General features: G+C 47.6%; 1 protein-coding gene across 1 annotated transcript; it reads right to left on the reverse strand.

Annotated features, from left to right (window-relative positions):
• Nucleotides 1-1,271: 1,271 nt before the first annotated feature.
• ucmaa (upper zone of growth plate and cartilage matrix associated a) lies at nt 1,272-11,504 on the reverse strand. Its single transcript, XM_073066994.1, has 5 exons — nt 11,350-11,504; nt 10,365-10,430; nt 9,169-9,258; nt 6,895-6,993; nt 1,272-2,609 (listed from the first exon to the last, which is right to left on the reverse strand). Exons 1-5 carry the CDS (start codon nt 11,405-11,407, stop codon nt 2,512-2,514), a joined length of 411 nt encoding a protein of 136 aa, XP_072923095.1. The 5' UTR covers nt 11,408-11,504; the 3' UTR covers nt 1,272-2,511.
• Nucleotides 11,505-13,091: the final 1,587 nt, after the last annotated feature.

Below are 13,091 nucleotides of genomic sequence, written 5' to 3' on the forward strand. Positions count from 1 at the left end.
GGTGTGCGATTGGACCTGAGCCAAGGTCGCAGGCTGAGACCCTCCATCAGCAGGGAGGAGGTGAGAGTGAGGGTGGAGACAGGAGGGAGATGAGCAGGAACACAAAATGTTACCAGTGCTGGACACTGATAAGTAAAGGAAGTGAGAATGGGGCCATTAGGAAAGAGGGAATGGCAGGTAGAACCAAAATTGGCTGTGAAGGCCTGGGGTGACCTGTGTGTGCAATCCGCTCTCATATCCAACATCAAGCACTACTACCAGCTCTGTCATGGGAAGAGGTTACCATGTGCATAGAAGAAAAAATCCAAGGATGTTCACAAAGCTTTCTTGGAAGAAATGCACGATTCCTTCCTGTGGCTCCAGTAATCTCTGGACCATGACTGATCCAACTGAAGAGGGAGCATTCAATGTGGCATTGTGAATTCTGATCAGGATTGGACAGAGACCTAGCATTATCAATAGTAGGAGCAGACCACATCATAGATTACCAGTCCCATTTGTGGAAGAGTTGTTGTTCCCCATGAACCAGCATGGCACCCATGGGACAGAACTGGAGGTAAGTGGAGGGCGAGCAGCCTAGATTGAATGTCCATGCTTAAGACCATAAGATAGAAGAGCAGAATTGGGCTGGTCAGCCCATAGAGTCTGCTCTGCTATCCCATCACAGCTGATTTAGTATCCTTCTCAACCCCATTTTCTTGCCTTCTCCCTGTAACCTTTGACACCTTTACTAATCAAGAATCTATCAACCTCCGCTTTAAATACACCCAATGACTTGGCCTCCACAGAAGTCTACGGCAGTGAATTCCACAGGTTCACTACCATCTGGCTAAAGAAATTCTTCCTTGTCTCTGTTTTAAATGGACGTTCCTCCATTCTGAGTCTGTGCCCTCTGTTGCTAGACTGCCCACTATAGGAAATATCCTCTCCACATCCACTCTATCCAGATATTTTTAATATTTGATAGGTTTCAATGAGATACCCCTCTCAGCCTCCTAAACTCCAGTGAGTACAGGCCCAGAGTCAAATGCACTTCATATGTTAACCCTTTCATTCCCAGAATCATTGTTGTGAACCTCCTCTGGACCCTCTCCAATGCCAGCACATCCTTTCTTAGAGAAGCGGCTGATAAGTGTTCACCAGATCCCAAGTGCGGTCTAAAGCTTCAGCATTACATTCTTGCTTTTGTATTCTAGACCTCTCGAAATGAATGTTAACCTTGTCTTTAATAGTGAGAGAGCACAACTGAATGACAACAGAGTACCACCATGAGACATTGACATCATTACAATTTATTGCACTTTTGTCTGTGTAGACCTGACTACAAAATGTTTTAAGTTCCATAGATTAACAGAATGACCAACATTATTTTTAATTATCACTACAGCACACTGAACCCACCATAATAATTCATGTTAAACTTATGATAAAGTCAAAACCAACAAAAACAATGGGGTTAATACTTATTCTGCTACATTATTCTATTTTACATGCAATTGTGGTACAGGTTAAACACACAAAAAAAAATACTATAAAAAGGAAAATAAACAGCTCAAATATTTCAAGACAAATTGGCAGTGTTTCAAGCTTGATACGGCCTTTAAAATGGATTTGGTTTAAATCTAACCCAAGAGAAAATATTTCAACAGGATGATATTGATAGTTCCCTTGTAAACTCGTATTATTCATGGAATAAGACATTGGCAAGGCCTAATTTGAAGTATTGTGAACAGTTTCGATCATCTACCTACAGGAAAGGTATCAATAGGATTTGAAGAGTACAGATAAAATTTACAAGGCTGATGCCAGGACTTGAGGAGCTGAGTTGTAGGGAAAGGTTGAATTGGTTAGGAATTTATTCCCTGGATCATAGGAGAATGAGGGGAGATTTGATAGAGGAATACAAAATTATGAGGGGTATAGATAGGGTAAATGCAAACCGGCTTTTACCCATAAGGTTGGGTGGGACTAGAACTGGAGGTCATGGGTTAAATGTGAAAGGTGAAATGTTTAAGAGGAACATAAGGGGAACCTTCTTCACTCAGAGGGTGGTGAGAGTGTGGAATGAGCTGCCAGTGGAAGAGGTTTGATTTCAACATTTAAGAGAAGTTTAGATGGATGGGAGGGATATGGGGGGGCTATGGTACAGGTGCAGATGCATGGAACTAGGAAGCACAATAGTTCGGCATGGAGTAGATGGGCCGAAGAACCTGTTTCTGTTCTGTAATGTTCTATGACTCTACAAATATCGCTATTTATCATATATCATGTTTTTTCATAAAACATTGACTTTCTTAATAAAATATTTAATATTTCTGAACTTATTGAAAATGTAAAGATACTGTGTTTACCAAAGCTTTGTTTATCTTCTAAAAGCAATTGCATTAAAACTGAAATATAATTTTTGGTTGTTCTCCTACTTTACTGTAAAACACATCCGTTAGTTCGACATCACTTTGCTTAAACCGTAACACACACCTTCACTCCAAGGAGCTAGGTTGTGACTTTCTTTTAATAATAGTAATGGTTGTATTGATAGGGAGGATAAACACCATCATAATGCCACTGACGCCATGATTCAACCCTTTCACGATTCCTTTCGTATTGCTCTGTGGAATGATTGAGAAAAGAAAATAAGTCAAATAGAAATTGTTAGCTAGGTCCCCGTGAGGATGACTGAGACTAACTTTACACAAATGATATAATGGTCAGCTGGGTAGGTGGGCCGAGGAATGGCAAATGGAGTCTGAGATGTTGCATTCTGGAAAGTCAAATCCACATGGGATTTCCTCAGTAACTGGCAGGGCCCTGAGAAGCACTGCAGGACAGAGTGATTGCAGTACGACTACATGGCTCACCGAAGGTGGGGTCACAGGTAGACAGAGTGGTGACGGAGGCTTTTGAAACTTTGGCCTTTATCAGCCAGGGCACTGAGTGTACAGATTGGGAGGTCATGTGCAGACGTGCAAGACACTGGTGAGACCTCACCTGAAATATTGCAAACACCAGAAAATCTGCAGATGCTGGAAATATTGCGTTCAGTTTTGGTCACCTTGCTATAAGAAACTATATTAAACTGGAAGGAGTGTGAAAAGATTTACAAGAACGTTTTTAAGGTTTGAGGGACTCAGTCACGGTGAGAGGTTGGACGGACTAGAACTTTTTAACTTAAAGCGTAGGTCCCACAGGCGGACATCCCTCCTCTCCTGGAAGTTCCGGGAGTCTCCCGCAAACTGATAGCGGCTCCCTGACACCCGTAAATGATATACAACATCCCGGAAATCGATTTTTGGGAGAGGGAGGGGAAGGAGAGGTGAGTTTAACAGGTGTCATTCATTCATTAGCATAGCTAATGTTATTTAAACTAGCTGTCTAGCTGCAAAGGAGCCACTCTATTACAGACATCCCACCTCTCCTGGGAGTCTCCCCCAAATTGATGGCGCTACCTCCCTGAAATGAATTTTTGCAGGGTGGGATGTCTGTGTCACAGATGTTTAAAATCATTAGGGCATAGATAGGTTGAAAGCACTCAGTCTTCTTCCCAAGACCGGGGAATCAAGAACTAGAGGGAAAAGGTTTAAGGCGAGAAGGGAAAGATTTAATAGGAACTTGTGGGGTATTCCTTGACCACAAAGGATGTGCTGCCAAAGGAAGTGGTTGAGGCAGGTACAAAATAGCAACTTTTAAAAGACATTTGGACACGTACATAGATATGTTTAGAGAGATATGTACTGTACCAAAGACTGGCAAATGGGCCTAACTTGGATGGGGCATCTTGGTCAGCACAGGCCAGTTGGGCCAAAGGGCCTGTTTCTGTTTGGTATAATTCTTTGAACTCAGGTGTATTTTTGCATTGCTGGTTGCCTGGAAATTGGAACTACAGGTAGTTCTGCTGTAACATGATAGATGTGTTCCTAAGAAATTTCACATTTAAGACAGAGATGAAGGAATTTCTTAAGCCAGAGGGTGGTGAATCTGTGGAGGCCAAGTGACTGGGTATATTTAAAGCAGAGGTCGATAGGTTCTTGATTAATCAGGGTGTCAAAGGCTACAGGGAGAAATCAGGAGAATGGGATTGAGAGGGATAATAAATCAGGCCTGATGGAATGGTGGAGCAGTCTCGATGGGCCGAATGGCCTGATCCTGCTCCTTTTGTCGGCCATGAACCGTAGTGGGCCATATCTCAAATAACAATGAGTCTGAGGAAGGAGAAGCAACATGGTGTAATGACAACAACCTTTCCCGTAATGTTAGTAAAGCAAAAGAGCTGGTCACTGACTCCAGGAAGGGAGCGGTGCGCCGGATCCTGTCTTACATCGTCGATGCTCAGGTCGTCAGGACTGAGAGCTCCAAGTACCTATGAATGAACATCACCAGCAGCCGGTCCTGATCCAACCACGTTGATGTCACGGCCAGAAAACTTCCCCAGGAGGATAAAGAAATTTAGCATGTCCCCTTTGATCTTACAAATTTTTATTGCTGCACCAAGGAAGCGTCCTATCTGGATGCATCGCAAATTGGTATGGCGACTGCTCTGACCATGACCACAAGAAACTGCAGAGTTGTGGACACTGCTCAACACACTGTGGAACCAGCCTACCCTCTGTGAACCCTGTCTACACTTCTCACTGCCTTAGTAAGCACCAGCAAAATCAAAGACTCCACCCGACCCAGATAATCTCCAGCCACCCCTCCCAACGAGCTCTGAAAGCACGTATCACCAGGCTCCAGGACAGCTCCTACCCCGTGGTCACCTTATTGTCTGCCTGCACTGACTTGCTCAACCTCGATGGACTGCTGTAGTGAATTAATCTGTATACATGGTATGCAACACAAGTTTTTCACTTGGTACCTGTGACAAGAATACACCAGTTTTTATTTTACCAATTAATGTCTCTCACCTTAATTCTAAGCACTCCAGAACATAGAACAATACAGTACAGTACTGCCTCTTAAATGTCCCTGTAAGCTTCTACCGCCACCCCTGGCCCAGCATCCCATGCACTTACCAGTCATTGAGTGAAAAAACTGCCTCTGACATCCACCACCCTCCCACGCTTTCAACCAAACACCTTAAAATTATGCCCTGTCACATTAGCCATTTACATCCTGGAAAAAGGGTGCAGGCTGTCCACTCTATCTATGCCTCTTATCTGGTACACCTCTAACAAGTCACCTCTCATCCTCCTTCGCTCCAAAGAGAAAAGCCCTAACTCACCCAACCTCTCCTCATACGACCTGCTCTCTGATCCGTGCAGCATTCTAGTAAATCTCCTCTGCACCCTCTCTAAAACTTTCACATCCTTCCTATAATGAGGCAACCAGAACTGAACACAATACTCCAAATGTGGCTAACCTGACTTAAAGTTGCAACATTACCTCGAGGCTCTTGAACTCAGTCTCTGGATTAATGAAGACCAACTCACCATACACCTTCGTAATTACCTTAACAACTTATGCAGAAGCTTCGAGGAATTTTTGGATCTGGACTTCAATATCCCACTAAGAATCCTGACATTAACTTTGGAACTCTGCCTTTGAGTTCGACCTACCAAAATGTGCACTTCATGCTTTTCCGGATCGAACTCCATCTTCCACTTCTTAACCCAACTCTACATTCTGTTAAAGTCCCATTGTAACCTACAATAACCTATTCAACCCACAATACCACCAACCTTCGTGTCATCTCCACCATCCACTTCCTTATCCAAGTCATTTTAAAAATCAGAAGAGGAGGATCTCAGAACAGAACCAAATGGAAACCTACTTGTCACTGACCTCCAGGCAGAATATACTTCATCTACTACCATTCTTTTCCTTTTGTGGGCAAGCTTGGTTCACGTGCCTCCTGAGTTTCCGAGTGAGTCTACCATGGGAAACATAATCGAACATCTTACTAAAAATCCACAAACACCTCTCGTGAGGTATGACTTCCCCCTGACAAAGCCATGTTCACTATCTCTAATGAGACTATGCTTCTCCAAATGCTCATAAATCCTGTCTCTGTGAACTTGCTCCAATAGTTTGCTCACTGCTGATGCAAGAGTCATTGGGCTATAATTCCCAGGGTTATCCAATATGTTCCAGGAACATAGCAATTCTAAAGTTTGTCAAAAGTTGCAGCACATCCTCTTTCATAATAATGACGTTTCAGCAATTAGCCTGTTCTACGCTGTTTTCACATTTGTCAAGGTCCCTCTCACTAATGAATGCTTAAGTAAAGTATTTGTTAAGAACATTCCCCTTTCTCCTCCGACTCCATGCTTGTTCTTCTTTTATCCCTGATTTGTCCTACCCTCACTCTAGTCATCCCTCTGTTCTTCGCCTTGAGGTTTTCCATAATCCTACTCACCAAGGCCTTCTCATGATCCCCTTCAGGCTCTCCTAAGTCCCTTAAACTCCTTCATGACTACCTTATAACTCTCGAGATCTCTGTCTGATTCTTGCTTCCTAAACCTTAAGTAAGTTTCCTCCTTCCTCTTGACCAAATGCTCCACTTCTCTTGTCAACCATGGTTCCTTCACCCTTACATTTTTTCCCTGCCTCAATGGGACAAACCTATCCAGAACCCCATGTAAGTGCTCCTAAACAACCCTCATATTTTCACTGTACATTACCTGAGAACATCTGCTCCCAATTTATGCTCTCAACGCATTGCCAGGGGTGGTGGTAGAGGCAAATACATTAGGGACATTTAAGATGCTCTTAGATAAACACAAAGATGATAGAAAAATTGAGGGCTATAATGAGAGGGAAGGGTCAGATTGCTTGTAAAGTAGGTTAAAAGGTCAGCACAGCATCATGGATCAAAGTGCCTGTAGTGTGTTGTAACGTTCTGTCTTCTAGACTGTTTTCCAGCTTCACGTATCACCTGCAGAGACTTTGACTTCTTACCATCCTGCACCTCCTCCACATAATTCTCCCATTCGTTCAACTGTTCCTCATGGTATTCCTTCCTTCGCTCATCAGCAGCGAGCCTCTGTTGGTTTTCCGCTGCGGGAAAGATTATTTTAACAATAAATACAAAATATGATTTGAAAACGGAACTGCTCATCAAGTTAGGCAGCATCTGCGGAGAATAAGAGCGACAATTCAAACACCCATCATCAGAAATGCCTCAACTCAACTTCAATCACCCCAACAATGATCCCACAAACCATAGACCTGTGGCCACTTTCAAGGACTTTTCAACTCCTGTTCTCTGTGCTTATTGCTTATTTATTGTTATTATTTTATTTCTTTTGCTTTTTGCATTTGCAAAGTTTGATGTCGTTTGCTCATTGGTTTTTGTGTGTCTTTGTTGTGTGTGGTTTTTCATTGATCCTATTGTGTTCATAGATCCAAAGTATATTTCTTATCAAAGTATGTGTACAGAATACAGATTCATCCTCCTGTAGGCAGCCACAAGGAAACACGTTCAAGAAAACATAAAACACTTAACGTGCAAGAAATAAAGAACAAATTGAGCAAATGGCAAAAAGCAAAGTGAACAGCACGTAGACTATCAGACATCAAACCAGCAGTCCAGAAGTATTCACTTCAGTTCAGTTCAGCATCACTAGCCAATCAGGGCCATTCTTCACTGAAGTGCCCCAGTCCACATTGATCGTCCCAATCAAACCGGTCAAAAACAGCATAGAGACAGGGTAACCAGATTCCAGGAACACACGCAACATGAACCTCAAAGTCCCCCAAAACAAGTTCCCAGCCTCGCTGATCGATCCTGGCAATGTGGATGCCAAGAGACCTGCACTTTGCACTTCCAGCTAATGCTGAAAGTGGATGGCAAAACATACGGAATTGCTGGACTGTAAGGACACAGAAAGAGGCCATTTGGCCCACTGTGTCTAGTACAGCAATCCTGTTGCATCCCCACAGCTTGCAAGTTATTTCTCGTAAGCTCCCCTAGTACAGCGCAGGAACAGGCCCTGTGGCCCACAATGTCTGTGCCAACGATGATGCCAGATTAAACCAATCCCATCTCACTGTACCGTATCCACATCCCTCCATTCCCTATATGACCATGGATCTGTCGAACTAACTTCTAACTGCCACTGCAGTGTCTCCTTCCACCATCTCCCATCAGCAGCAGATTCCAAGTACTTAATACACTCTGTCTAAAACAAAATTACCCAGTGTATCTCCTTCAAACTTTCACCCATCTCACCTTAAAACTATGCCCTCTAGTAAAAAAACTACGATTATCAAAAACGTCAACTTTTTCCCTCCAGTTACAGCAGTGAATTCCAGATCAGAACTAATCTGAGTGAAGATTTTCCTCACATTGTCTCTTGGTCCAATATTTAAATCCCCATCCATCAGTAGTTGATGTGAAGAGGCTTTCTCCATCATCCTTATTGAGCCTAATCACAGGGATTCTACATCTTCTGATTCTATGTCATCTCTTTCTAAGGATTTGATTTCATTTTTTACCACAGAGCCACCCTATCCCCTCTGCCTACCTGCCTGACCTTTCGATACAATGGGTACCCTTGGATGTAAAGCTCCCAACTATGACCTGCTTTCAGCCACAACTCTATGATGCCCTCATATCAGACCTACTAATCTCTAGTTGCGTTACAAAATTATCTACTTTTTTCAATGTACATTCAAATATAACACCTTCAGCCTTGTAAGCGACACAAATTCCTGGAAACTCGATGGCTAACAGGTTTTAAAAGATGTGACGTGTGCAGAGAACAGGCCAAGTATCCCCTTCTCTTAGTGTAACTCTCCTATCTCCCTCGCTGGGAGTACCTCACTACTCGACCCAAAACATCAACAATTTCTCTCTCACCCCACTGATGCAGCCAGCCCCAGTGGGATTCTCCACAACTGCAGACTCTTGTGTCCCCATCTACCTTTCCCTCTCTACCTCGATCTATCTATCTCTTCCTCTCCTTATTTATCTGTTCCCACTATTCTCAATTCCTTCCTCTATGTCTCCCTCATTTTCCCTCCCAGTCTTTTATATTTTCTACTGCCTGCCTCTCTCCCTTCCACTCCTTTTCTCCCTCCACCTCCTTTATCCCCGTCTCTGCCTCGATCTTTTTAATTTGTTCTCCCTCCCTCCACCTACTAACACTCAGAGGTAAAGGATCACCTGTACACCGCCCCTGGTTTCTCCCTCCTCCCCCTCATTCGCTCCCTCTCCCCCCGGCTGCTCACCCGCCAACTCAGCCATGGTCGATCGCCTGGTTCGCCGTTTCAGAAAGGTCGAAGCAGCTGGCTCGGACATGAAAACACGCTTCTTGCTGCCTGTGAGGTTAAGGAAGACAGAGCGTGAGAGAGAGGGACAGACATGCAGAGAGAGAGTGAGTGAGAATGCAAGACTGACAGACAGAAAAAAAAGAGACACAGACTGAGAGAAACAGATAGATCAAACAGAGAGACAGGTGTAAAATTAGACAGCGTGACAGTCAGAGCAAGAGAGATGGGCAGAGGAAGACACGGGAGACTGAGAGAGAGAGGGGAACAGAGGGAGAGGGAGAGAGAGAGAATCAGAAGGAGAGACAGAGGGAGGGAGGGAGAGAAGGGCAAAGTGGGAGAGATAGACAGAGGGAAAGACAGACAGGGAGAGAGAGAGAGACAGACGGGGAGGGAGAAAGAGACAGACGGGGAGGGGAGAGAGAGACAGACGGGGAGAGAGAGAGAGACAGACGGGGAGGGAGAAAGAGACAGACGGGGAGGGGAGAGAGAGACAGACGGGGAGAGAGAGAGAGACAGACGGGGAGAGAGAGACAGGGAAGGGAGAGAGAGAGACGGGGAGAGAGAGAGATGGGGAGAGAGAGAGAGATGGGGAGAGAGAGACAGAGACGGGGAGAGAGAGAGAGAGACGGGGAGAGAGACAGACAGATGGGGGAGAGATACAGACAGATGGGGAGAGAGAGTGAGACAGACAGATGGGGAGAGAGAGTGAGACAGAGACAGATGGGGGGAGAGAGAGAGACAGATGGGGAGAGAGAGAGACAGACAGATATACGGGGGGGGAGAGAGACACAGACAGATGTGGGAGAGAGAGACAGACGGGGAAGAGACAGACAGATGGATGAGGAGAGAGAGAAAGACAGACAGGGAGAGAGAGACAGGTGGACGGGAAGGTGGGGGTGAGAGAGAAAGAGAGAGACAGACAGACGGGGGAGGGGGAGAGACAGATGGGGAGAGAGAAAGAGAGACATATGAGGGAGAGATGGGGAGACATGGGGAAAGTTAGAGGGGGAGAGGTACAGGTAGAGAAGAGTACGGGGGGAGAAAGGTGCAAGACAGAGAGAGTGAGACAGAGAGGGAGAGAGACAGAGTGGGAGAGATGTCTATTTGCTGGCAAATATGGGATGAATGGTAGATTACACTGGGACACTCCTTACTTTCTGTATCATGGGGCTCGCCATCTTTCTCCACCCGGACCGTGGCTCCCTCCGCCTGGCTCAGAACTGCGAGAGAAACAAGGCAGAGTGAAACAGAGAGCGGGGTGGGCGAGAGCACAGTGTGAATCACTGGGGTGTAGATCTTCCTCTCCCTTTCCCACTGAAATGACCGTCAGCTCACAGATTGGAAACAGGGGAGAGGAGGGGTGTTTCTCCACGGAATATCCCAACTACAATAAAACAAGAGATTGCAGACAATGCAGATTATGTGCTCCAGTGTGTTGGAGCAGTGGTGATTGGGTGGGGGGGGGGGGGGGATGGAAGAGGGATTGTTGAGGTTTTGGGTTAAAAATCTGTTGTCCTGTCCTGAGGCAGAGAAACACAAGGGAGGGATAGGATGGGGAGGAAGGGAGGGGAAGGGGAAGTGAGAGGGGGTGGGAGAGGGGATGGGAAAGAGGGAGGAAGGGGGATGGCTGGAGGGTGTGGAAGGGGAAGTGGGAGAAAGGGAAGAAGGAGGGAAAGTGAGAGGGGAAGGAAGGAGGGGAAGAGGGAAGAAGGGAGGAGGGAAGGGGAAGAGGAAAAGAGAGGAGGGGAGCAAAAGAGGGAAGGGGAAGTGGGGAGGGAAGCAGAGAGAGGGAGATGGGTAGGGAAGTAGGGAGGCAGGGAGAAGGTGTGTGGAGGAAAAGGGAGAGGTGGATGGAGAGGTCAGCTGAGACAGATGAAGGAATGGGGAGAGGATTGATCGTTAACGGAGCAAGATAGAAAGAGGGAAGTTGAGGGGTTGAAGTGGAGGGTGGACGGAGACACAAGAGCCTGTAGGTGCCGGATAAACTCAGCGAGTCGGCACCATCTCGGGTTGAGGAGTGAGATACTCCCAGAGGGAGTTGGGAGAGTTAGGTTGGAGGGTTACTCATTTGGAAGAACATTGCAGAGGGAGCTCTGATACCCCACTGAAGGGCAGGAAGGGGTAAGAGTGTCCACCTACCCGCCAACAGGACGCCGGTGGCGGCACAGCACAGCAACGCCAGTCGTTTCCACTCCATGGCGGCGGGGTTCTCCGTTTCTGGCACAGTGGCGGAGCGGACAGGTTTCTTCAGATGCTCTTCGCACCTCGGCTGTCTGAGACGGACTGGGACTGGCGGCTTGCTGACTCCGAGAGGGGCGGGACCGCGGTTGACCCAGAACCGCCCCGCCGCCGTCCAGGGGGGCAGTGACGGGACCTTCGCCCCGCACCCAGTACTCCCGGTGAAACTAAACAAGGGGTTTAGCACAGGGGCAATCGGCTCCCAGGACCCTGGGTGCACGACACTATCCTTTAGCGGAACTTGGAGGCGAAAGGCTTTCGCTGGCAGCGGGCACTTTGCGCCCTGGGAAGTTTTAGTGATTTTTTTCCCCTCAAGGAGGTGAGGGGAAGAAGATGCCGCTGGTGGTTGGAGAAGATGGGGTTCGGCAAATCAACAGTATGTGTTCGGCGGAGTCCGGTGTGCTGGGTCTGTTGGGTTCGGGGTCTCTGTGGGTCTGTTGGGTTCGGGGTCTCTGTGGGTCTGTTGGGTTCGGGGTCACTGGGTCTGTTGGGTTCGGGGTCTCTGTGGGTCTGTTGGGTTCGGGGTCTCTGGGTCTGTTGGGTTCGGGGTCTCTGTGGGTCTGTTGGGTTCGGGGTCTCTGGGTCTGTTGGGTTCGGGGTCTCTGGGTCTGTTGGGATCGGGGTCTCTCTGTGTCTGTTGGGTTCGGGGTCTCTGTGGGTCTGTTGGGTTCGGGGTCTCTGTGTCTGTTGGGTTCGGGGTCTCTGGGTCTGTTGGGTTCAGGGTCTCTGTGGGTCTGTTCTGTTCGGGGTCTCTGTGGGTCTGTTGGGTTCAGGGTCTCTGTGGGTCTGTTCTGTTCGGGGTCTCTGTGGGTCTGTTCTGTTCGGGGTCTCTGTGGGTCTGTTGGGTTCGGGGTCTCTGTGGGTCTGTTGGGTTCGGGGTCTCTGGGTCTGTTGGGTTCGGGATCTCTGGGTCTGTTGGGTTCGGGGTCTCTGTGTCTGTTCGGTTTGGGGTCTCTGGGTCTGTTGGGTTCGGGGTCTCTCTGGGTCTGTTGGGTTCGGGGTCTCTGTGGGTCTGTTGGGTTCGGGGTCTCTGGGTCTGTTGGGTTCGGGGTCTCTGGGTCTGTTGGGTTCGGGGTCTCTGTGTCTGTTCTGTTCGGGGTCTCTGGGTCTGTTAAGTTCGGGGTCTCTGGGTCTGTTGGGTTCGGGGTCTCTGTGGGTCTGTTGGGTTCGGAGTCTCTCTGGGTCTGTTGGTTCGGGGTCTGGGTCTGTTGGTTCAGGGTGTGGGTCTGTTGGGTTCGGGGTCTCTGGGTCTGTTGGTTCGGGATCTCTGGGTCTGTTGGGTTCGGGGTCTCTGGGTCTGTTGGGTTCGGGGTCTCTGTGGGTCTGTTGGGTTCGGGGTCTCTGTGGGTCTGTTGGGTTCGGGGTCTCTGGGTCTGTTGGGTTCGGGGTCTCTGTGGGTCTGTTGGGTTTGGGGTCTGGGTCTGTTGGGTTTTGGGTCTCTGTGTGGCTTTCTGTTCGGGGTCTCTGTGGGTCTATTGGGTTCGGGGTCTCTGGGTCAGTTTGGTTCGGGGTCTCTGGGTCTGTTGGGTTCGGGGTCTCTGGGTCAGTTTGGTTCGGGGTCTCTGGGTCTGTTGGGTTCGGGATCTCTGGGTCTGTTGGGTTCGGGGTCTCTCTGGGTCTGTTGGGTTTGGGGTCTGTTGGGT

Source organism: Hemitrygon akajei, chromosome 14, assembly GCF_048418815.1.
Source record: "Hemitrygon akajei chromosome 14, sHemAka1.3, whole genome shotgun sequence".
Lineage (NCBI taxonomy): Eukaryota > Metazoa > Chordata > Chondrichthyes > Myliobatiformes > Dasyatidae > Hemitrygon > Hemitrygon akajei.

Bases quoted from the DNA above. Each gene is read 5' to 3' on its own strand.
- ucmaa (XM_073066994.1), bottom strand. From the start codon at position 11,407: ATGGAGTGGAAACGACTGGCGTTGCTGTGCTGTGCCGCCACCGGCGTC. The intron at 9,259-10,364 runs GTAAGGAGTGTC...TTAACCTCACAG, and splicing joins CGAGCCCCATGATACAGAAA to GCAGCAAGAAGCGTGTTTTC. The intron at 2,610-6,894 runs GTAAGAAGTCAA...ATCATTCCACAG, and splicing joins TGTGGAGGAGGTGCAGGATG to AGCAATACGAAAGGAATCGT.